Below are 25,417 nucleotides of genomic sequence, written 5' to 3' on the forward strand. Positions count from 1 at the left end.
CTCATTAAAAGCTTGGGTGGATTAATATGTCTTTATTGACTTTTTTAAAGTTGCCAGAGATGGGGAGGCTCTTATTTCAACAAAAGCCTCTTAGCTAAAAAGAAGTAGCTAAATAATGTGGTTCAAAATAACCTATTGAATTGAATGGTTCATGTTTTATTTTCCTGTTCTTTTAATTCTATTCCATTTATTTTGTTTGTAAAAACCTCTTAATAGAAATAAAAAATAATTCCTTTAAAAATATATTAGGGTCATTCACCCAACCACTGGGGCAGGGGCTGCAGAGGGCAGAGGGAGAGGCAGGATCACACCTACCTTTTCCTGCATAACCTCCATTCCTTCCCACCCTCACCATTCATCTCCCCGCTCATATGATCACCCCTGCAATGGGCAGCGTAGCAATCTGGAGGCTGGGGAAGCAAAGACAAGCCTGGCCTCCAGGAATCCCACAATGCAGCACCACACGAGCAGCACTGTGCATTGAGAAACTCTAGAGGCTGGGTTGCTCCTTCCCTTGGCGTCTATCATTAAAATGGTTGCCAGCAACCTGAAGGAATCTTCCAGCAGCCCAGCTGCCCACATGACCAAATGGTGAGGGAGGAGGGTGCATGTACACCCTCCTACCTCACCTGAACTACCTGTTCAAGGAGTCCCGGGATAGGTATCGATCCCCCCGCTCCAATCAGCAGCTCTGCCCAGGTAGGTCTGCACTAGGCCTGCCAGAGCTGGGCGTGAGAACGACCTCATAGTTTCTCAAGTGAAATAGATACCATGGTGATTATTTTACATATACAAGTGAGAGTTTGACATTATTCTGCATGTAACATAGTTTGATATCTTTATGCACGAAATAAATTCTGCAAAAGAGTGTTATATTTTCTGCATGAAATATATTCAAATTCATTCAAAACAAATTCAAATTGTCTGAATCAGGTACCGAACCGCTTTTTAAAGCAAGTGTCTAAATCCAAACTGCGTTTATTGAACTTTTAAAAGAAAGCATGAACGACAAACCCAAATGTTTAATGGGTTGACTCTATGCTTTCAAGAAGCCAGTGCCAGGTGAACTCCCATTGCCTCCCACTGTTCACACCCAGTGAGCAGCTTTGGAGCCACATCCACATCTGATTGTTGCCCAAGCTCCTGACAACCCATTAGTAGGCTTGACAACCCCTCAGGCTTGACAAGGTTTGCCCCTTACCTCAGGTGTCCCCAGTTTTCTTGGACTTCCTGTGGTCATGTTGGTGACATTCTTCATAGGCCAGCAGTATGACTTCCACAGGGTGGAAGTCTCCTTGATGTTTTCTCTCTGCTGAAGAGGTTCATGAGGAGACTTAGTGTGGAGATTAACTTAGCACAAGCCAGCTGGACCTTTGATTCTGTGCAGTCCACTTTGAGCATACGGATCACGTGGGATATGCGTTTCCTCACTGATGTGTTCAGGATAAGGGGTGATCGCCGCTTGTTCAGACCAGCTTGATTATTGTTCCCCTGAAGCCAGGAGACATTATCAGTCGTCAAGATGTTCAGCTTGTGGCGCGCAGTGGTCTTCACTTCATGATGCTCCCAGTGTGTCCCATGGGACATTTTTTTAGGGGAGATATTGTTTAAGCATGCATCTGTCTCATCTCCTGGGATCTGGGGTGCCTCTTTGTTATCACCTGGGATTTGAGGTGCACCATCTTTCTGAGTTCCATGCATTAGCCTGTTGCGAAGCACCTCCTCAGTCATTAATGGTGCATTATCTGATGTCTGTTCTGCGTTCCCTTCACTAGGTTCATTTTGGGAAGAGCTGGAATTACCCTCCACTAGTGAACTCTGACTAATGGGACAAGTGGTGCTAGTGGTATTTGTGGTCTTAGTACTGCAAGTAGTCGTACTGGTATCCTCTGTTTCTTCCTCATCCAGAAAGCAGTCTTGCTGGCTTGACTCATTGGCATGTTTCAGAATGATCGGTACTCTGCTAGTCAAGTCAGCAGCGTCATTATCCATTATGATGGTAGCTGTCAACCACGGGATGCTAGTTGTGGACTGCATAACAGACCACTTCCAAGCAGACCAGTGTGCTGCTTGGTCAGACCTGTGCAGCAACGCTGTCCTTTGCCTGCCCCATGTACTGCTGGTATTCAGCTTCCTGATTTCCAACACCTTCCTTACTTCTTTTTGCACCCTATTCAAAGCCTCATCTTTCTCTGCTCAGAAGCAAGAAGAAAAGAACAGTATCATCCAATGTCCAGAGGCACCTGATGCTCAGATTAGCAAGTTGCAAGAAGAGACGTTGTAAAGGAACAAATGTATTACTACATTTCATCCTGTCAATTACATGCAGAGCAAAGATGCACCAGTTAGCAAGAAAGCAACCTAACAGGATTTCCCCAAAAACTGCATCGATGCAGCAGGGAAGCTGCAATTTTTGATGCCCCTCCCCCTTCCTCAGGAAGTCTTCTGTGACACCCCCAAATACGTACCTGAGAATTGCACAGCCCTCGGGGACATGTTTTCAGGTGGCACAGAGGTCTTCCAGGGGAAGACAGCAAAAACTGCAGTTTCCCCACTGAACCGGTGAAGTTAGTTGGGAAGTACTGTTAGGCTGCTCTCTTGCTGCACTGTTGCAGCTTTGCTCTATGTGTCAGCTAGTCAGTGCAGCAAATCATCTTGGATTTTTAGATGGCTGACTGATCTGCAAGGGAGGAAGAAGCTATGAAACTCATTTGCCTGGTCTAAGTGGCGGTGGGATTTAGGGTACAAGGAGAGCTGGAAACAATAAGTATCTATTTAGCCCACAGCACAGTACTTCCAGTGGCTGTTGCTGGTATCTATCTTATTTTTCTTTTTTAGTTTCTGAGTCCTTTGGGGACAGGGTTCCATCTTATTAGTTTGTTATTTCTCTGTGTAAACCGCCTTCAGCCATTTTTGGAAGGGCGGTATATAAATCGAATACATAAACAAACAAACAAACAAAATATATGAAGGAGGCTGCCTCATATGGAGTTGAAACCACAGTTTAGCCTAGTATTGAGTATTGTGATGAACAGATTTTCAAGATCTCAAGCGAACAGTGCTTTCCGAGACGTACCATCTAAGTCAGGAACATAGGAACATAGAAAACTGCCATATACTGAGTCAGACCATTGGTCTATCTAGCTCAGTATTGTCTTCACAGACTGGCAGAGGCTTCTCCAAGGAATCTCTCTCAGCCCTGTCTTGGAGAAGCCAGGGAGGGAACTTGAAACCTTCTGCTCTTCCCAGAGCGGCTTCATCCCCTGAGGGGAATATTTTGCAGTGCTCACACATCAAGTCTCCCATTCATATGCAACCAGGGCAGGCCCTGCTTAGCTATGGGGACAAGTCATGTTTGGTTCCACAAGACCAGCTCTCCTCTCAGGCTTGCTCAAATTTGGCCCCCTTGCTGTTTTTGAACTACAACTCCTATAATCCCCAGTTACAGTGGCCAATAGCCAGGGGTCAGGGATTATGGGAGTAGTAGGCCAACTACTACTGCAGGAGGGCCGAAGTTGAGCAGGCCTGATCTAAGATCTTCTAACTGGAGAAGACAGGAACTGAACCTCTTGCATGTAAGCCATGTGCCCTCCCACCAAGCTATGCCCCCCTCCCACCATGGCTGGAGTTTGGAGCTGGCTGGCAGAGATCCTAAGAGGATTCTGGAGAAAAGCAGTTTTTGGTTTCAGGGTGATGTTTTGCTTTGGGGGCAAAGTTACTGTACATCCAGCACTGCTTGCATCTATGTCTGATCCGAGAGGAACTCATTTCAGTTTGTAAACAAAAATTATCAGAGGTCTAATTCTGGTCTTGATTTGTAGACAAATCATCCAAAAGTGCCATTTTCAGGCACAAATCAATTTGTGCCCAAATCGAAATGCACAAGCCTACCACAAAGTAGTAAAAGAACGGAATGCAAGTGCTGGCCAACAGGTGGCGCTGAGAAAATAGCACAAGGTCTGTGAGCAGTGTGTGGCCTGAGAATAAGAAGCAGCTACTAAGAAGCAGCATGGAAACCTATGGGAGTATGTGTAGGGTCAGTAAGAATCCACTTAAACGTGTACCATTTATTGCTGCTGGAAGCAGCATAAATCTCAGCTTTATTTGTTTTAAAGGAAGTTTCTAGCTGTTTGAAAATCTATAAGTGTGACTGGCAAAATCACAACAAAGAGCCTTGTAGCTCCATTAACACAATGTCCTGAGTTTTTGTAGGCAAGAATCTACTTCATCAGATACATGAGGTGGACGCTGAAGGATATTTGGCAACACTATGTTTGACTTATTACAGTCTCCAGTAGAGACATTTTCTGATCTATCCCCAAGGCTTTATCCTCGCTACAAACTTGTATCGGTTTGTACCACCTGAACTGTCTATTAGAGACCCTTAGCTTCCACCCACTTATATCAGGGTTCCATGAGAAGGGGGAAAGTGACTCTGCTTTAAACCACTTTAAAGTTGTGCAGTCGAGTCGGTGTCGACTCTTGGCAACCGCATAGCCCTGTGGTTTTCTTTGGTAGAATACAGGAGGGGTTGACCATTGCCTTCTCCAGCGCAGTATCCAATGATGCCTTTCAGCATCTTCCTCTATTGCTGCTGCCCGATATAGGTGTTTCCCATAGTCTGGGAAACATACCAGCGGGGATTCAAACCTGCAGCTTCTTACTCCCTAGTCAAGTTACTTCCCCGCTGCACCAGTAGGTGGCTTTAAACCACTTTAAAGGTGTATAGAAATAAAATATAATATGCAAGCTTAGACCATGTTCAAAGCACAATGAGTCTCCTTTTGTAAGTACATGGGCCTGTAGCAGACCAGTGAATCAAACACTTGTCTATCTCTCTTGCTCCACCGGCAAGCAATCCCATCGCCTCTGCCTCCTCCTCTCCTTCTTTCGGGGGAATGAATTCATCTCAGGCACTTGGCTGCAGCAGAGTCCCTTTCTTCTCTTCTCCCCCTCCTGTCCCTTGCTTTCCCAGCAGGCAGAAGAGGAGGCAGCAGCACTAACACAGAGGCAGGTGAGCCAAGGTGGGGGGGAAGCACCAAGTACCTGAGAGAGAAGCAGTACAACCTTCCTTCCCACTGCAGGCAATGGGCTGCAGGTGGTTTATTCCTTACACAGGAGGAGGGAAGGAGAAAATGGCAGTGACAGGACTGCCAGCCAGTGCAGAGGAGCAGGATGATATACCAGTATTCTGGTATGCTCCTTTAACACATACATTAAGAAGAGGAACCCTTTTAAAAATGGCATCTGTATGATCCTAGGTCTGTGGTGTCGATATGCACTAAAGTAAACAGCGGTCAGAGCCACCTTAAGTGGTGCAGCTGGGAAATGCTTGACTAACAAGCAGAAGGTTGCAGGTTCGAATCTCCGCTGCGACTATATTGGGCAGCAGCTCTATAGCAAGATGCTGAAAGGCATCATCTCATACTCCACGGGGGGAGGCAATGGTAAACCCATCCTGTATTCTACCAAAGAAAACCACAGGGCTCTGTGGGCGCCAGGAGTTGAAATCGACTTGATCGCGCACTTTACCTTTAAACAGCAGTTACTGATATGCATTTCTTCAGTTTCCCCACAAACATCTCGTCTTGCTCTATGGATGGAATCTTCGTCATGTAACCCTTTTAGGCAGCTCTCGTTCCAGTAAACCAATGAGGGAGCTAGAATTTGAACTGGAATTTGAAAAGAGCCCACCTTCCATGGAGGGAGCAAACTAAAATTCCGAGGCACTTGAGGGGGAGAGTGAGAAGGAAATGAGGCTGTTGCTTAACAGTCCAAGTGACAAACTGTATGCTAGGTTTTCTGCACGAAAGGCAAGCTGCTTAAGCATTCTACGTTATCCGCAGGTCTTTTCCTGACGATTCTGAGTTGCGTGCTCTTTCGGCCACACCTCTTGTGGATGCCAGGATCCCATCCCATCCAACCCTGTGGGCCTTTGTAAAGGAGGGCTTCTCTTCCCCCACCCACGTCATTGTCAGTTATTGCCCAGCTGCTGCTGAAGGGCAGCAGCCCTTGGGAGGCCTGAGTCCCACTGGCCTGTGTGTCGCAATAAAGGGAAAAGGAAAGATTGTTCGAGTCGGTGTCGACTCCTGGCCACCACAGAGCCATGTGGTTTTCTTGGTAGAATACAGGAGTGGTTGACCATTGCCTTTCTCCCACACAATATGAGATGATGCCTTTGCTGTCGTAAGTGAGCATCCGCCTTCAGCACCTTCCTGTATCGCTGCTGCCTGATAGGGCTGACTACAGTTATATTTACTAGGCACAGTCTGGGAAGCACATCGGCAGGGATTTGAACGAACAGCCTCTTGCTCCATACGCAAGCTGCTTCCCCGCTGTGCCTCCACAGCTGATGTCAGTCACAAAAGCAGACGGGGGTGGGGTGGGGTGGGGTGGGGGCGGGGACAGGAAGCACCCAACCAGACAAGCAAACAAGGAGACAAAGTCCCAGGGCGCGGTGTAGCATTCATTGAAGCCCAAGGCGTTTCCGCCTCAGAGGTCTTCTCCAGGCCTCTTTCAAAAAGACCTTGAGCAAGTCGCTTGTAACAAGGCAAAGGCTTTTTACTCAAAGTCTTTTTGAAATATTACTAATTATTGCCCCTGAAGAGCTCTGAGGCGGAAACGCATTGGGCTTCAATAAATGCTACTCAGCAAGCCCCGGGAGATGCTGTCTCCTTTTTTGCTTGTGTGTCACAATAGCCACACTCCTCCTCAGAAGGCAGGCAAGGAAAGGAGGCAGGCAGCCTCTCCTGACTCTGGAGAATGGGGGCCGTGCCGTCTCCTCTAGCTTGTTAGCCCTCTCTGTCTCTCCAAGATGCATGACAGGGAATCTTCAACCCCAAGGTACTGCTCAGAAAGCACAAGCTGTGTCACCGCTGTCCATTCGCTCGCTCGCCCTCCCTCCCTCCCTCTCTGGGTGGTGCAGCAGGAGAACATAGGGACATTGGAAGCTGCCTTTGAGGGAGTCAGACCCTTGGCCCATCTAGCTCAGCATTGTCTACACTGACTGGCAGCAGCTCTCTGAGGTTTCAGGCAGGAGTCTTTCCCAGACCTATCAGGAGAAGCCAGGAAGTGAACCTCAGCATGCAGATGCTCTTCCACTGAGCTATGACCCCATTTCCTAAGGGGAATATCTTACCATGCTCACATGTAGTCACCCAACCAAGTGCAAGCCCTTCTTAACAATGGGGACAATTCATGCTCACTACCTCAAAACCAGCTCTCCTCCCCCATCCCTACCACTGTGATGACCAAAGATGGAGTGTGCAAGTGCCTGCTCATGCAAGGAGCCATTGCCTCGATTGCTTGCTTGCTCCCTCTCCCTCTTGAAGAAGCCCCATTTCTCCTACTGCACGAAAGAGAGAGAGAGAGAGAACAAGAGCAAGCAGAGGTGATCTCTGCCATCCGCCCCAGCTTCCTTTCAGTCAGTTGTTCATTCAATCTGTGAGGGAGCAGATAGAGCCTTCAAGAAGGAAAGCGTAGGTGAGTGCTTGGAAGCAGCGGTGGCTGCTCATTTGCTTGTTTGCCATGCTGCGTAGAGACGGAGTGACAGGCAGGCGGGCACTGAATGGCTGCTCCTGCACGGTGATTGTTACCAAGAGCAGCTACCATAGTTTCTGATTGGGGCAGAGTACAAAAGAGTGGGTGAAAAGATGAGGTTGCTCCTTCTACAAACAGCTGCCTCTATTGCAGGGCTGCTCTACTTTGGCCCTCCTCCAGGTGTTGGCCTACAACTCCCATAATCCCTGGCTATTGACCACTGTGGCTGGGGATTATGGGAGTTGTAGTCCAAAACAGCTGGGGGCCTAAATTGAGCAGGGACTACTGGCACTGCCCTTAGAGAGAATGCAAGCTACCAAATTCTACCCACTTGCCTGCTCTCTGTTGGGTGGGGCAGTGGGGAAGATGGGGCTTGCTGGACCCAATGCCCGCCACATGTTGTCTAGAGAGAAAACACAGAGATGCCCATAGAGCAGGCCTGCTCAATTTAGGCCCCCAGCTGTTTTGGACTACAACTCCCATAATCCCCAGCCACAGTGGTCAATAGCCAGAGATTATGGGAGTTGTAGGCCAACACCTGGAGGAGGGCCAAAGTAGAGCAGCCCTGCAATAGAGGCAGCTGTTTGTAGAAGGAGCAACCTCATCTTTTCACCTACTCTTTTGTACCCTATGAGAAAAAATAAAAATAAAATTCAAAAATTCATTAAAAAATCGTACGAGTGTCCAATTGCTTTGGAGTTTGGAGGCTAGGTACCCATCGGTTCCAGCTACCACCCCACCCACTTTTGGAGGTTCAAACCAGTTCAAACTGGTTTGAACTGGTTCAAATCGAACCACCCCCAGTTTGGTTAGAATTTGAACCTGCAGCTTGAACCTGATGGCTCGTTTGGTTTGAATTCAAACCATCGAACCATCCCTGTTCGAATTATAACTGGTTCGAATTAGAACTGGTTCGCAAATCCCTAACCAGGGGATCCAGGGCTGTAGTTTCATGGATCCTGGTGGAACAAAAGCAATACGCATGTGACTGCTGAATCAAGCAGCATGACCAATGTGGAAGGAAGTAGATCATGCATAGGGATACTGAGCAGCCAAGAAACATGTGCCTTGACAGCTAGAGGGTTATGCAGTCAATTACAGGGAGCTTGACAGTCTCCACACAACTAAGATTTGACTATGAGTTATTATTAGTAGCGATGCAGCTTATTGATTAGTAAGATCATAGGGCACTTCACACCATCGGTAGTACTTGGGTAGGAGATGCATCCTACACAAGTTTGGGAGCTGTGTGCACTCCCGTTGAGCAGTCGTGTGTGAGTAAAAAGCAAGTGTGGGGGGAGTGATTGTCTGGGAAGCAGTAGCTGGGGAGGAAGATTCCCCACCACCACCACCACCTTATTAAAGAGCTGGGTACACCTTATTAAAGAGCTGCTGGTTGCCACCTAATGGCGCAGTGGGGAAATAACTTGCCTAGTGAGCATAAAGTTGCCGGTCCGAATTCCTGATGGTATGTTTCCCAGACTATGGGAAACACCTATATTGGGCAGCAACGATAGAGGAAAATGCTGAAAGGCATCATCTCATCCTGTGTGGGAGATGGCAATGGTAAACCTCTCCTGTATTCTACCAAAGAAAACCACACGGCTCTGTAGTCGCCAGGAGTCGACACCAACTCAATGGCGCAACTTTACCTTTATGTTACAGCTGCTGGTTAGGATGAAGCTCTTCTGCCCAGAAGAGGTCTATCCTAGCTCTGTTCCCTGAGATTATTTTAACTGGAAATGCCAGAGAGTGAATCTGGGACCCTGCATGTGCAAAGCTCTGTCATTAAGCTATGGCCCCACTCCATTTGTGTTTGAGTGCTGGTGAGGGAAAGCACACAGCCTGTGAAGGAGAAGAAGGAAGGAACCCTTTTTTAATGAAGAGATATTTCCGGAGAAGACAGAACTGGGAGATGTCTCAACATGATGCCCAAAGATACTCATTACTTTAGCTAAGTGGTTTTCAAACTTTTTACCATCAGGGAATCTTTTCCGGGTTTTTGTCTCCTGCAGACTCCCTGCATATCTGCCACACAACATCTCTGTGTTGCAGAGGATTCTGGGGAATGTTCCTGCACTCCTTCAACCCACACAGGGTGCTGGCCAGGGCTGTTGCCCGCACCATTGGTCCACACAGACTGAGCGTACAGCTTAGAACACACCCAACAGTCCTGTAGCTCCATATTTCAGGGGGAAGTTTGGTAGTGGTAGACAAGCTTCAGGCAGTGATGTCATTGCAAATTCAGAAGTGCAGGCACTCTCCATGACAGCCCCCATGGCCATGCACACCCCAACAGTCAGAGAAGCCGAGTAAGAAGTACCTGCACTCCGTCCCTGTGCGTCCCCCCCTTCACTATACCCCCGGCTTAAGGGAAGCTTGTCTGTCATTTCTGACCACCTCGCTGAGAAGCCCCTGTCAAGTTTCTGAGGAATGCCTGTTCCCTAAACTACCACTCTAGCATGACTTCCATTCCCACAGCAAAACTTGATAACATGTTGGGCAAGAAGTGTGGATTGGCTAGCAACTTGGTAGCAGTGTGAGTATTGGTAAACCGTCCTCCTCGCAGGAAAAACTACAGCCTCTGAAGTCGCCCCTATCTACCTACTTAGAGGGCTGAGGAGGAGGAGGAGGAGTGGGTTAGAGCAAGGCTGACTCCCCGTTTCCAGTTGTCTCTTTTCTTTTCTCGTTTGGCAACCAAAAAAAGGAAAAGGGTGTAGATAGTACTTACAGAGTCTTCAATTGCTGGGATGACTGGAGCAGGGCCTCCAATATCTTTGGGGTCATTTCTGTAGAACTAAGGTCTCTGAAATAAGGACAGAGAGTTTTTGCAATGCCAATGCCAGATATCATGAGATCCAAAAGAGAAAGAGAAAGCCAGTGTGGTGTAGCAGAAATAATGTCTAGGGAGACCCAATTTCATGAAGCTTGTTGGGTTTGCTGCTTTCGAACCACACAACTCCACATCAGGCAGAATGGAAAAGGGAGAAAGCATCATGGCTTAGCTCTGGAGTCTTAGCCCTGGAGTACTGTTTAGTCAACAGTACTAAAGAAAAGAGTGCTTCAAAGCACATGCAGAGTGTGTTTTTCTCACCACTGAGTAACTAGCTTCAGCCTGCCCTGAAATCATGCCTCCGACCAGCAAGCTGGACCTCCAGTACCAAATGCATGAGGGCTGATCTAATTTATTTGGTGATGACACAAAAGCAGCCTGCACATGATCAAAGGAGCTTAATTCGTTATCATTAATTCTTATGTTCCAGGGACAAAATCTTGGCTGAAAACAAACTTGGCAATCAGCACATACTCCAAGAAACTCTCTTCTTCTTCTTCATTATTATTATTATTATTATATCATACATTTTAGAGTTGAAGCCCTGCATTAAAAACAGAATACAAGGAAGTGCCATATACTCTGCATATACTCTGAGGCACTTTCACATAGTCAGAAATGTACCCTCAGATTTTAACATGACAAAAAAAATATGGAAAAAGTCTGATGAGTTCTTCTGGACCACACAGTGGCCCTGAAGAGGAGTGTCTGTCTAAGATGCAGAAAAATCAGTGATCATGGTAATAATTAATTCATTTCTGGTACTTACAGAAGCTTCAGTGAGGGAAGCCTGTAAAAACTGGCATCATCAATGCCTTTCAGCGGATGATGGTTGAGAACCCTGCAGTGGGGAGGAATTAGACCCATTGGTTACAAGCTTAGCAAAATGCGGGAAGGAGCTCCAGGAGGCAGGGGCGGATGAAGCTATTTGCCGCCCATAGGGGACCATAGATTTTCCGTCCCAGGAAGCGTTCCCCTTTACAAGTAAAGGGCTTGGGGGCGGGGTTAAATCTACTTTTAAAATGTTTTCAGCCCATTTCAGGCCTTGTGTGCATGTGTGCAGAGAGGCCCCCAAACCCGACCTGTCATTTGAGAGGTAGGTGGGCCTGTGGGAGGAGCTCTCACCGCCATCTCCACCACCATCCTGCCACATGCATGTACGAAGACGGCCTGATGACCTGTCGTGATTTGGGAGGCAGGCGGGCCCACTAGGAGCTCTCGCTGCCTTTGGACAGCAGCGGTATAAAAAGTTTTCAAAGTAGATTCAACTTTCCCCTGCCCCCCAAATGCAAGTGGCAGAGTAATGTCACTTGAGGAGTAATGCTACTCCTCAAAATTTGCCGCTGTAGGCAAGTGCCTTCTTTGCCTATGTGTTAATCCACCACTGCCAGCAGGTTACAAATGGCAGGCTAGTCCAAGATACAGTATGTTGCCCTGCCCCAATTAGATGCACTGTGCAGATCAACCGTCTCTCCTCGGTATCTTCAGAGACACTGGGAGGCAAATCCCATGTGTGTGTTTGTGTGTGTATAGCCCAATCCAGATTGGGACTGTAGTGGGGCTAAAGGGTTAGAAGCCCCCCCACCCCACCCCCAACATAATGATCCATTTCTAGACCAGCCCCACTCCCACTCCCAGGTGCTCATTAGATAATAAAAAGCAAACACCCCAGGACCAAACAAACATGTCAACTGTGCTGTTGAGTCGGTGTTGACTCCTGGCGGCCACAGAGCCCTGTGCTCGTCTTTGGTAGAAGACAGGAGGGCTTGCTAGTCAAGTCATTTTCCTGCCGCGTCATGTGGTTTAGCCCAAGGTGTGTGTGGGTAGGTGGACCAGCAATGTGTTTGTGAGCTAGTGACTTTTGAGGACTGAAAGCCCGCCAGGCACACCACACAGGCCCACAGACAGGCAAGAGCCTTGTATGAGCTACATCCTCCCTAGATTTGATCAGTGTTGGCCAGATCACTCGAGCTGGAGGCTTGCTGATGGCTCGGGGACAGGCTGCTGCCCTTGCACATGTGCCAGCCATGCCCCCTGTATCAGCGTCAGATGCACACCGACACAGGGAACATGCTAGCTCTGGGAAGGGGGGGCATGTGGCTAGGGGGGACATGCGGTGCCTTCTCTGCTCCCAGCCAGCACTTTGTTCGCCAAATGGATGCTTTCTTCCTCTCTCTCTCTCGCTCGGAACAAGAGTTTCATTCACTGGCTAGGTGTAAGAGGGGGTGGGGGACACCGTGGTGGCCCCAGACACAGTGGCACAGGGACATTGGTCTCTCCTTGTCCAATGGTGGCTACATCCCTGGGCCAGATGCTTAGTCAATCTCCTTCTGAGCTGATGCCTACATACCCACATCGCAGGTTTTGACGCATCATTTTCGAGCCTAGGTTTCCAGCCCTGGCATCAGCGGTTAATAACTTCTCAAAAGAGAGAAGCACTGGAGGAAGCCTCCTTCAAAGCTGTAGCTTCTGACTGAAAAACCCTTTTCTTTAACCTCCCATATATCCAGGCAGACTGTGGTTACTGAGTGGCAAGAGAGCTGCTCTCCGCACAAGTTCAGAGGCCCTCTTTTCATTATACACCGCCTAGAGATATACATATCTCTACCTGTCTATCTCATAGCTGTACACCGGGAGAGATACATATCAGGCAGTATAAAAATATGATAGATAGATAGATAGATAGATAGATAGATAGATAGATAGATAGATAGACAGAGCCATATGCTACATCTTCTAGGGTTGAACTCTGCCATTCAAAAGAGTTGAGGGGAGGGGTTGAACCCTCCCTGGGGTCCAACAAAGTACCTTACTCTGCAATAACAGATTGACTATTTTCACATTTGCATTCACTTACGTCTTGATAAACTGCATTCCATGCCGGACCTCGAATGCCCCATGAGTGAGATTCTCAGTGAGATTGCCGCTGAGGTCTCTGGAAACAAGCATTGTGCACAGGATTTTGCAGTGTACAAAATAAGCATTACATTTTAATATTTTTTAAAAGGTAGATGGGATAGGAAAAACTATCTTTCCTTTGATATTCCTGTCTGATGGTGGAGGTCAAATTGCTACATGAAGCCCCTGCAGCAAAGTATGAGGGTGGTGTCCTTTCCAGTGGGGCAGCTGGTGTTTGGCACCACAACCTTAGACTTAGGGGCACCCCAAAATATTAATACGTATATAGAATTCAGGCCTGTGTCTGATTTCATTTTATATTAAGAAATGAATTAATGCCTGGACTCAAGGTGAACTGACACCAAGGTCAACTGCTCTGTGAAGGAGGAGGCAATCCAGCATTGTATTGTGAAATGGGCACTCACAGAAACACAAGGGCTAGGCCTGAGCTAATCAATATGCTAAAATGTAACTCACTATCAGATAATGTCTGTGGAAGAGGCCAGGGGCTGATCTCCCCTTTCCTGTTGCAAGAAATCTATGTTAATCTTTGTCAATGATGGCTCTGCTATGCCCAAAGGGGATTACTCAGTTGCTGTCTATAGAAATTCCACCCTAGGAGAACACCTGTAGATTTAGTCCTTTTACGAACACCTTCTGGGACCTGGCCCAAATCTGGGGACAAGAAAAGATGCCCATTTGCAGCTCAGAGATGCAGAATTGCTTTGGGCAATGTCCCCCCCCCCCCTTCCCTTTCTAAGCTCACAGCGTACAGAAGATGGGATTCAGATTTCTCTGGACTGGCCAATATCCTGAATAATTAAAAGGCATTATCCAGAAGGTAACAGCATTGTCACCCCTTTTTGGGGACCCAGAAAAAGATGAGATTTGAATAGACTCTATGCGAGATCAAAGGAAAATACAACTATAAAGAATGAGGCTACTGGACAGAGAGCTGGCAGTCTTGTGCCTACAAGCAATCTTGTGCCTACATGCAAGAGCAGCTCACATGCAATCCCAGAGTTTGCTGCTAAGCCACGGGGCAACAAGCAGGAACTCTGTCCATGGGCAGGAGCTGTTTGTGACTTCTACTGCGCAGTGAGAAGTCAAGACTTCTCCAGCCATGGTGCTCTGACTCTCAGCCGTGCTCTGAGCAAACTGCATGCTTGATCCAAAAGCTCCTGTCTCCAGACAAAAGCCTCGCTCCTTCAGCTGAAGAGATCCACCACTCTCAAGTCTCTGATCCTGGTAATATGCTGCCCCTACAAGCCTTGGATCCCTCCATCTTTTCCCCTCCTTCTCCTCCCCCCCTTTTTTCCTCTACTAATTCCTAATCTCCCCAAACCATGCCAGTCCTCAGCCTTCCTTACCCCCCCCCTTTTCTGTCTATATCTGAATTATATTAGGCTTTAGGAAGATTTAATACACACACATATGTTAGTTAGGAACACGGGTTGATCATTGGTGCTGGCTAGGATGTTCTGTTTAAATACTGTTAGTAATATTGATAGAGTGTTCTGCTTTCTAGATTGATGTTGTTATTCTTTTATACTCAATAAAGCCCATTGAATCATTTTAGGATTAGTTTGATCTCCTTTCTTCCTTGCGCCCAGATCCTACATGGTCACTATATAAAAGAACTTGGTCACTTGGTGACACTATGAGACAGGCCTAATTTTATATACTAGCTAATGAGCATATTTAGTATATAAATCAGGCCTGGACCGTAACACTGGCCTTTTCAACTCTTATGTCCAAAGACCCTTTCCTAACACCCTCAGCTAGTCGTGCTAATTCATCTCCTGTCTGAAGCTCCAGTGCCTATTTCTAAGATGAAGAAGAGGGCCATTGTTTAAGCTGGCCTGGAAGCCAGGCTCTCTGACTCTGGCAATCTTGGGCTCACGGGAAGCCCTGCCTTCTACAGATGCTCAGCAACACTTTGGTATGACTTCCCATTCCCCAGGGCTCAGCTCTGGCACTAAGAGCAGTTCATTAGTTAAATATATAACATCTTCCACAAAAAGATGTTTTCAAGGCAGCAGTTACAATGAATAAAACAATTTAAACACAGCAGGAAAAAAACCACAAGATTAAAGCAGTGAAGTGGGAGAGCCAGTGTAGTGCAGTGGTTAAAGCCCTGGACTAGGACTGGAGGGACCTGGGTTCAAATCCCTGTTCAGCCATGAAACTCACTGGGTGATTCTGGGCCAGTCACTTTTCCCTCAGTCTAACCTACCTCACAGGGTTGTTGGGAGGATAAACATTACCATGTATACTGCTCTGGGCTTCTTAGGGAAAGAGCGAGATATAAATATACAAATAAAATAAAATTTCAGAACTAGGCAGGCTAAAAACAAGTCAGCTGTTATTTCAAAAGGCCTTGGAAAACATAAAGGTCTTTGCCTGGTGGCTAAAGGACAAGGAACATAGGAAGCTGCCATATACTGAGTCAGACCAGTGGTCTATCTAGCTCAGTATTGTCTACACAGACTTGCAGCGGCTTCTCCAAGGTTGCAGGCAGGAATCTCTCACAACCTTCTCTTGGAGATGCCGGGGTGGGAACTTGGAACCTTCTGCTCTTCCCAGAGCAGCTCCATCCCCTGAGTGGAATATCTTACAGTGCACACACTTCTAGTCTCCCATTCATACCCAACCCTGCTTAGCTAAAGGGGACAAGTCATGCTTGCTACCACAAGACCAGGTACCGAGTGAGCCTTCTCGCAGAGAGATTTCTGTAAACAAGGCATCACATATGAGAATAGATTCCAGGACTGAGATCTGACTCAGCCTTGCTTTTAGAACTCTGGGCGCAGTCCAGGAAAATGTAAAATCATGATAAAGAAGCACATGCACAGTACACAGCATCACTCAGCAGTGAGTAACCCAACCCCATACAGACCCGGAATTATGGGCCAAAGCGTCCACACTTAGAAACTGTGGCCCCTAGCAGCAGGCCTGACCCCCAGAACCCTCGTCGTTTTAGAAATGGTTGTGCGGGGGAAACTGCTTCTAGGGCAGAAGCTTGGGAGATGGAGGCCCAGAGCCTCAGGGTGGAAACCTAATCCATCCGTGCTCCCCCATCCCATCCCCATTTATTGTCTTTATGCTTAATGACTTACATAAGCTGCACAAACGGGACAGCTTCACGTGAATTCATCTCAATGGTCTGGATTGCATTACTTGACAAGTCCCTGTTTAAAAGAGCACATAGCAATGATTAAACTAGGGAGACTACAAAGGTGTGTCCAACTCCACCTTTCTCCCTCAGCTCATCTGTTTTGTCTTTTCTCATCCACTGCCACTGGCCTGGACTGGTCAGCTTTAATAGAGGTCAAGAATCTACCAGTAGTGGCTCGTGAAGCGCCGCTTGGGGGGGGGGAGGCATTTTTAAGGGGAAAGAAAGTCGCTGCTTATCTCCACAGCGTGCCTCCCAGCAGCCCCTGCAGTGGGGAATCGTCACCACCACTCACCTGGCTAATGGCGGGGCTCGGCTCCATTTATGCCAGGTGAGTGGCGGCGGTGATTCCCTGCCGCAGGGGCTGCTGGGAGGCATGCTGCCGAGGAAAGCAGCAACTTTCTTTTCCCTTAAAGATGCCTCCTGCCACCCCCCGCCCCCAGCGGCACGCTCACGAGCCACTACTGGAATCTACACAACCCCAAACTGAACAGATCTTCCATGCTCCTGCTCAGAACTGCATGTATGGGTGTCCAGTTTGGCTTTGAGGCTCAGCAAACTAAGATTAGATTAGTCTTAGATTATGAGGCAAAGTACCTCTTTGTGGAGAAGAGAGCTGGTCTTGTGGTAGCAAGCATGACTTGTCCCCATATCTAAGCAGAGTCTGCCCTGGTTGCATATGAATGGGAGACTTGATGTGTGAGCGCTGTAAGATATTCCCCTCAGGGGATGGAGCCACTCTGGGAAGAGCAGAAGGTTTCAAGTTCCCTCCCTGGCTTCTCCAAGATAGGGCTGAGAGAGATCCCTGCCTGCAACCTTGGAGAAGCCGCTGCCAGTCTGTGAAGACAATACTGAGCTAGATAGACCAATGGTCTGACTCAGTATATGGCAGTTTCCTATGTACCTTCAAAGGGGATTTTTGAAATAGGCACTGCCAGTTGCAAGCACACTGTGCTCTCTTGGCATCTCTAGTCGAGCAGAACTTGACAGGAGCATAAAAGCCAGACCCAGCAACTGGAGCATTTCTGTGAATCCTCATAGAATAAAGAGGCCCAAATGCAGAGAATGCTAAATATAGAAAATGCTGAAAAAGAAGACAGGCAAACAAAATAATCTATTAGAAAAGGCAAAGAACAAGCATACTTTTTTTAAAGTTACCAATAATTTATCAAGATTTTCCTTTATATGCAAGAATAAATAACAAAGAAGGAGAATTATAAGAGAAATTAAAAGAAAAACTTCATTTTTTGAAAAAACAGAAACATATTTTTGTGGTGGTACAAAACTATTTGGAAGGCTCACAGAAAGCATAGGGATGGGGCTACAGCGCATACTGGTGTGGGGGAGTGGGTGGGGCTTGATGGCATGCTTGTGGCGGGCACTGCACCTGAGTCCAGCATCCACACCTTTCCTAATTTGCTTTGCTTTTGTTCATCATCTAATAAACTTAATAAAGTGAGTTTGGGGTTTTCGCTGATAGCGAGTCAATTCAAACAATATGGCCTGGCAGCACATATGAACAGGAAGGGGCGCACTGACATCCACCACTGATCTCCTGGCACTCTCCCTTTGTTTAAACAATTATTTGGAGAACGTGTATAGCGATTACTCAGATGAACAGTCCCAACACATGATTAAGGGATGTGACTGGAGGGCACTGGGTTTCAGGAAGAAGTCCCGACAGGCGCATTCTCAACACGCCCCTTCCTGTTACTGTGTGCTACTGGTCTGTATCATTTGAACCAGTCCACTGGCATTAAGGATCATGTGAACAAACATGTAAGCCAAATACTACTATACACAGTCACATTAGTGACCCTATGGTATTGTAGCCTCTCTAGAAATTAGGGGAGGTATTCTTGTATGCCTGGTGCAACCTCGGTGGGGTTAAATGTGGCCTGTGAACTGTATTCAGCTCACTCTCCCAATAATTTGCTGAAATAACCCTGTATGAGAACTTATTCCACACAGTATTCCACAGTTCATCTAGTATACAGAAAGACAACCTTCTGACTTGGAAGCCCTCCCTCCTAGATCACAATACTGAAATTATGGGGGAGAAAAGGGTTAATAATGAAACCTACAAGCCACATCCTCTGATCTGCACCAGTTTTAGCCTCTCCCACTTGCCCTCATAAATCACACCCCCAACTCTGTTCCAACAAAGTGCTGTATACATTCTTAATACACAGAAACATTTCATTATAGGGGAAAAATCAGAGAAATGTATTGTGCCAAGAGCAAGGCTCTTCCACTCCTGATTAACTGCACTGAAATGGCAGAACCAAGTATATTCTCATAAGCTTGGTGTTTCTGGTGAATGCTACACACACACAAAGTTCCCCTGGGCGCTTTCCAGATTAGCCACTTAAAAGCAGCTAGATGCCTCATTCAGGCAAATCGCAGTCAAAACATAAAACCCGCAGGGGGAGCAGTCTTGCGAAAACTAACAACCTGGGGAAAAGTCACCTTTTTTACGCCGGATAAATGACGCCATAGCACTAAATCAGAGTGATTAAATTCAAAGCAAGGCATATGAACAGTACTAACATATGAATGGTACCCTGCAGTCAGTGTCAGGACTGTGGTGCCACAACACAGGAAGTGTGGAAGCACACTTCAGAGATACGTCCTGACCCCGTTTTAGGGTCTAATCTGGAAAGCGTCCTGCAGCAATAACCCAGCTCCTTTTGTTCTCACCCTGCTTGAGATAATTGAGGTCCAAGGAAAAGGGAAATACCCTCAATGTGGGGCTCAACCAACAAATAATTCACCAAGGAATGTCAACTGAGATATAGGGGGAATGACAATGATGCATTGTGGATTATAAATTTCACTCAAACGCCTCTTAATGAGTGAAATGTCTGCACCAGCCTGTCTCCACACATGAGAGGTACACCATTCACAGAGTTCTGGTCTTGTTCTGGGCAGGAATCTCAACTAGTTCCACATAATGATTTTCAGGAATTTATTCTTTGTTTTTGTGTCATAGGAGACGTAATCTAAGATGATGGGAAGGAGACATTCCCTCCTACACAAGAGGAAAAGGAGCATGCCTCTTTTAAGGTGATGCATGCTATCTGTAATTGTTAAGAGTAGTGTTAATTATATATACAAATCTGCTACCTAATTAAATTGGAGGCACCATTTTGACTGATTGATCAATTAAAAGTTGTAGAGCTACTACCTATGCATGGCAGGAGCGGAAGAAAGAAGGCCAATGATCCAGTCTGGTGTTGCCCATCCCTTCATTTAAACCTACACAGTTGTGACCCACCAAGCTCACAGTTGTGGTCTTTCAGATGCTCAACAACCTCTCTCTCTCTCTCATGCACAGAAAGAAAGAAAGAAAGAAAGCCAGTCCCAAACAGGCAGCAAAACTAAGAGGGTGATCAAGGCTCTAGTGGACCACCATCTGACCCAGGACAAGTGGTAGGTGAGCAAGGCAGCTGCCCTGATCGCAACACACATAAGGACTACCATTGCTACAGGTGTCAGAAAGAATTCTTGGACACAACTATCCAATGCAGATTTAAAAACCCTACCTTTTAAGGCCAGGATTGGAAAGAGTGCTCAAAGTGGAGTTTGGTGGCTGTTTTATGCAAAGAATATTCTCCTAGATTATTTGGCATAGGAGAGAATATTTTGTAGAATTATTCTACCCATTCTATTAATTGTGTCGGATAATATTCTTTTACAAGTCTAGTTTGGAGCTCATATAGTTTTGAGAGAGTAGCTGGGGGTGGAGTTCTGCAAAGCTTCATCTTTCATGCTGTAACAGTTGTGTTTTAAGGCCTGTTGCTCCTTGCATTTCTTCCTGCTACTCCACACAGGAGATACTTGGATAAGTAGACTGTTGGCTAAGAGGGGCTCTCATAAGACTCCAGGTGCTGTATCAGGCTATGAGTGTAGGAAGGAAGGAAGGAAGGAAGGAAGGAAGGAAGGAAGGACTCCAAAAATAACACCATAAGAGAAATGGGGGCTCTCTATGTGAAACCCAGAGGCCCCTATTACCCTAGTTGTGTCTTGTCCTGGCTCTTGCCACCGTACATAGCTAATGGGTTCTGTGCAGCATGGGCATAATTGGGGGGGCAGCCAGGGCACATGCCCTAGGCACCACTGGGGGGGGCTGCCAGTGCCTGCCCCCCCATTGCCCACCTGCCCAGCCCCAGGGTCCCTCAGCCACTTGCCGTCCTGCTTGCCTTGCCCTCCAGCCTAGGATCGGCCTGAAAACTGCAGAGCTCTTCTCTCCCCGCCTCTCAGCTGATCGGCGGGTGGGTGGAGCTTACAGAGAGGCCTCTGTGCAGGCCTCCCTGAAGCCTGAATTCGGTAGACCCCAAGCAAGCAAGGAGGCAGGCAAGCAGTCAGGCAGAGTTCTCTGCAGCAGGAGACCCTCTGCCCAGACCAGCCAGCACAGCTTTTGCCAGGTAGAATGGGAATTTCTTTTTGTGGTTACCCCCCCACACACACACACACACCATATATAGGGATCTGCTTGCCATAGGGGTTTGATATGGGGTGTGTGGGGGAGACTGAGAAGCCTCTGAATATTTAATTTAAAACAGATTGGAAAATTTGCTGGCTTTAAAAACAAAAACTGACTAAAAAGGCCTATAAGTGGCTTGTTTCATGGCAGAAAATTACAAAAACTTCTGGAACAATATTATATTCATTCATTCATTCATTCATTCATTCATTTATAAATGCACTTATGTTCAAGTTGTTTTGCAACCCAGAAGGTCTGAGTGAGAACAAGGTTGTCTACTTTCCCCATTACTTTTTATACTAGTTCTGGAAGTGCTTTGTAGAAATATTAGAGAAGATGAACAAATACAAGGCCCGAAAGTTGGGAAACAGGAGTATAAACTTTGAGTGTTTGCGGATGATGTGGTGGTTTTTCTAGAAAATCCATTAGAGAAGATCAGAAGGCTCTTGGAAAAAATAGAACAATTTGGCCAATTGGCTGGGTTTTATATAAATAAGAGTAAAACGAAGGTGTTGACAAAAAATATGGACCAGAAATCCAATGATAGCCTTTATGAAATAAGCGAATTGAAAGTGGAGAAGAAAATTAAATACTTGGGTGTAATTATATCAAAATATGGAATACAGTAAAAATTGATTTGCAAAGATGGACTAGAATGAACGTATCTTTAATGGGAAGAATTTCAGTTGTGAAGATGAATGTTCTGCCTAAAATGTTGTTTCTTTTCCAGACTATTCCTATAATTAATACGTTGACCTGTTTCAAGCAATGGCAAAAGGACATAACCAAATTTGTTTGGCAAGGGGAAAGGCCAAGAATTAAATTTAAAAACATAACTGATGCTAAAGAAAGAGGTGGTCTTACCTGCTGGATTTAAGGTTGTATTTTGATGCTGCTTGTTTGACGTGATTAAAAGAATGGATAACATTAAGAAATCCCAGAATTCTTGATCTGGAAGGATTTGATAGAAGGTTTGGATGGTATTCATATCTGTGATACGATAAAAGTAAAGTGCATAAAGACTTTGTCAATCACTATGTAAGAAGGAGTCTAATGGGAGTGTGGGTAAAATACAAAAAGTGGCTGGAATCTAAAACTCCATTATGGGTATCCCCGATTGAAGCTTTGACACGTAAAGAGATAAATATGCAATCTGAATGGGGTACCTATAGGGACTTGTTATGTTTTCAAGATAAGGGCTGTAAATTAAAAAACCTAATCGAAGTACAAAATTTGGTTAGTAACTGGTTTCAGTACCATCTGCTAAATGAAATTTACAAGAAGGATCTTAAAGTTGGATTTGAGGATCAAATGTCGAGATTCGAGAAGGAATTGTGTGAAAATGATGAAAAATTAGTCTCTAAGATGTATAAGTTGTTGCTTTTGGAGGAGACAAGAGATGAAGTGGTTAAAACGACTATGATAAAATGGGCTCAAGATGTGGGCCATAATATAGATATGGCAGCTTGGGATGTGCGCGCGCGCAAAACATTACTGGGAGTTTTTGCAAAGCAGCAGCGGGGAAGGGGTGGCAGGGAGGTATCCTGCCACCCCAATTATGCTAACAATTATGGTGCCACAGCGGAAAGCAGCGGGAGGGGTAAGTAAACCCTCCCGCTGCTCTTAAAGCAACCCCCCACCCCAGTGCCGGACCGCAGTTTGGCGGTTCCGTGCACACCCCTATGGCATATCACCTACCTCTGACACGCCCCCCCCCCCCGTTTCCAGCCCCAGACTAGGAGGGTCTATCCATTCCTCCCTTTCCGCCATGGAAGAGCGCAAAGAGCAGCAAAAGGGGCTGGGTTTGCAGCGGGAAATACCACCCAGAATTCCCCCTCCCTGACGCAGCAAAACAGGTGAACCGTCACGTGGTTGTGTGGACTGGGTTTCAGGCACAGCCCCGTAGTCTGTCTCGCACCGGGGATACTCCTCTGGGGGGTGGAGGCCTCCTTGTTGTGGGTGATTCAATCATTAGAGGTACTGTATAGGGAGATGGGTTTGTGACCTGTGTGTTGACCACACGGTGACTTGCCCACCTGGTGGGAAGGTTGCGTACATCATGCAGCATCTAGATAGGCTGTTAGGCAGTGCTGGGGAGGAGACAGCTGTCGTGGTGCACGTCGGCACCAACGATGTGGGGAAATGTAGTCGGGAGGTCCTGGAAGCCAAATTTAGGCTGGTATGTAGCGTATTGAAGTCCAGGACCCCCAAGGTAGCATTCTCAGAAATGTTACCTGTTCCACATGCAGGTACAGTGAGACAGGCAGAGCTGAGGGATTTCACTGTGTGAATGAGACGTTGGTGACGGGAAGAGGGGTTTAGATTTGTTAGGCACTGGTATACATTTTGGGGGAAGCAAAGCCTGTACAAAAGGGCCGGGCTGCAATTGAACCAAGATGGAACCAGACTGCTGGCGCTTAAATCAAAAAGGTTGCAGAGCAGCTTTTAAAATGATGCCTAGGGAATAGCCGACGGGTTCGGCAAAAGCCATCCTTTAAAGTGCAAGGATGCAAAAGATTCAGATAAAACAGAAGAGGACAGAGCAGAAAGAGCAGCAAGAGCCTGTGCCAGCTGGTCAAAGAGTCAAAAGAAAGACAGCATGCACCAGGTGAGAGATTCAGAGTATAGGTGCTTATATGCCAGTTCTAGAATCCTCCGATCCAGGATGGGTGAACTGGAGTGCTTGGTTGCTAACGCAGAAGTAGATATAGTGGGCATAACAGAAACATGGTGGAACAGTGAGAACCAGTGGGACACTGTTATCCCTGGATATAAACTCTAGAAAGGACAGGGAGGGGCACCTTGGAGGTGGAGTAGCACTGTATGTTAAAGAAGGCATAGAATCTAATAAGCTAGGAAATCTAGGTGGACTGGAGTCCTCCACAGAAACCCTGTGGGTGACAATACAAAGCCTGAAATGGAACGTGCTACTGGGGACGTGCTATTGCCCTCTGGATCAAAATGCTGACAGTGACTGGGAGTTGCAGGAGGAAATCAGGGATGCATCAAGGAGAAGCAGGGCTGCAATAATGGGTGACTTCAATTACCCACACATAGACTGAGTAAATTCACAGTCAGGACATGACAAAGAGGCCAAATTTCCAGATACGCTGAATGACTGTGCCCTAGAACAGTTGGTCTTGGAACCGACCAGAGAGAAGGCAACCTTGGACTTAACCCTGAGTGGCACCCAGGATCTGGTGCGGGATGTCAGTGTCATCAACCCTTTAGGGAACAGTGACCATAGTGCCATCTAATTCAGCATACATGTGGGGAGAGAATCACCAAGGAAGTCTAACACAGATATTTTGAATTTCAGAAGAGGAAACTTCTCCAAAATGAGGAGTATGGTGAAGAGAAAACTGAAAGGGAAAATCAGGAAAGTCACTTCCCTCCAGAGTGAATGGAGTTTACTCAAAACCACAATATTAGAAGCCTAGTTAGATTGTATACCCAAAAGGAGGAAAAGTACCACTAAGTCCAGGAGGATGCCAGCATGGCTAATAGGTAAAGTCAAGGAAGCCATAAAAGGGAAGAAGACTTCCTTCTGAAATTGGAAGGCCTGTCCAAACAAAGAGAACAGAAAGGAACACAAACTCTGGCAAAAGAAATGCAAGATGACAATAAGGGAGGCAAAAAGAGAGTTTGAGGAACATTTAGCTAAAAGTATCAAGGAGAATAGCAAAAACTTATTTAAATACATCAGAAGCAGGAAACTTGCCAGGGAGGTGGTTGGACCATTAGACAATGAGGGAGTGAAAGGGATTATTAAGGAGGATATGGAGGTTGCAGAGAAGCTAAATGAGTTCTTTGCGTCCATCTTCATGCACAGGATACTGAGAATATATACATGTTCCTGAACCAGGCTTTTCAGGGATGGAGGCTAAAGAACTGAGTCAGATAGAAGTGACAAGAGATGAGGTTGAAAACTGCCTGGAAAAACCCAAAACTAACTAATCACCAGGGCTGCATGGCATCCATCCAAGAGTTCTCAAATGTGAAATTGCTGACCTCCTTGCTAACATATATAACTTATCCCTGCAATTGGCCCTGTACCGGAGGACTGGAAAGTAGCAAATGTAACAACAATTTTCAAAAAGGTATCCAGGGGTGATCTGGGAAATTATAGGCTGGTTAGCTTAACATCCGTTCCAGGCAATTCGATGGAAAGCATCCTCAAGGATAAAATTGTAAAGCACATAGAAGAACAGGCCCCGCAGGGAGAGAACCAGCATGGTTTCCACAAAGGTAAATCTTGCCCCACAAACCTTTTGGAGTTCTTTGAGAGTGTCAATAAGTGTGTGGATCAAGGTGGTCCAGTTAACATAGTATACCTGGACGTCCAAAAAGCTTTCGACAAAGTTCCTCATCAAAGACTCCTGAGGAAACTTAGTGGTCATGGGATAAGGAGGCAAGTACATGTGTGGACTGCTAACTGGTTGAAGGACAGGAAACAAAGGGTGGGTATAAAAGGAGAGTTTTCACA

The 25,417-nt window shown here is 46.5% G+C and overlaps 1 protein-coding gene across 3 annotated transcripts in view; it reads right to left on the minus strand.

Moving 5' to 3' along the window:
• LOC128330352 (leucine-rich repeat-containing protein 37B-like) overlaps positions 1 to 25,417 on the minus strand; it is a 70,395-nt gene that overhangs the window by 37,452 nt on the left and 7,526 nt on the right. The window contains exons 3-7 of one of the 3 annotated variants that reach the window (XR_008310054.1): positions 16,390 to 16,461; positions 13,230 to 13,307; positions 11,142 to 11,213; positions 10,271 to 10,345; positions 1,202 to 2,192 (exon numbers count right to left, since the gene is read on the minus strand). Coding sequence is in view for 1 of the 3 variants with exons in the window: in XM_053263068.1 (XP_053119043.1) it covers positions 10,271 to 10,345; positions 11,142 to 11,213; positions 13,230 to 13,307; positions 16,390 to 16,427 (263 nt within the window). In the remaining 2 variants the exon portion in view is untranslated. The remainder of the gene's footprint in view (positions 1 to 1,201; positions 2,193 to 10,270; positions 10,346 to 11,141; positions 11,214 to 13,229; positions 13,308 to 16,389; positions 16,462 to 25,417) is intronic. The other 2 variants (XR_008310055.1, XM_053263068.1) reach the window with 2 other exon arrangements.

Source organism: Hemicordylus capensis, chromosome 6 (assembly GCF_027244095.1).
Source record: "Hemicordylus capensis ecotype Gifberg chromosome 6, rHemCap1.1.pri, whole genome shotgun sequence".
NCBI lineage: Eukaryota > Metazoa > Chordata > Lepidosauria > Squamata > Cordylidae > Hemicordylus > Hemicordylus capensis.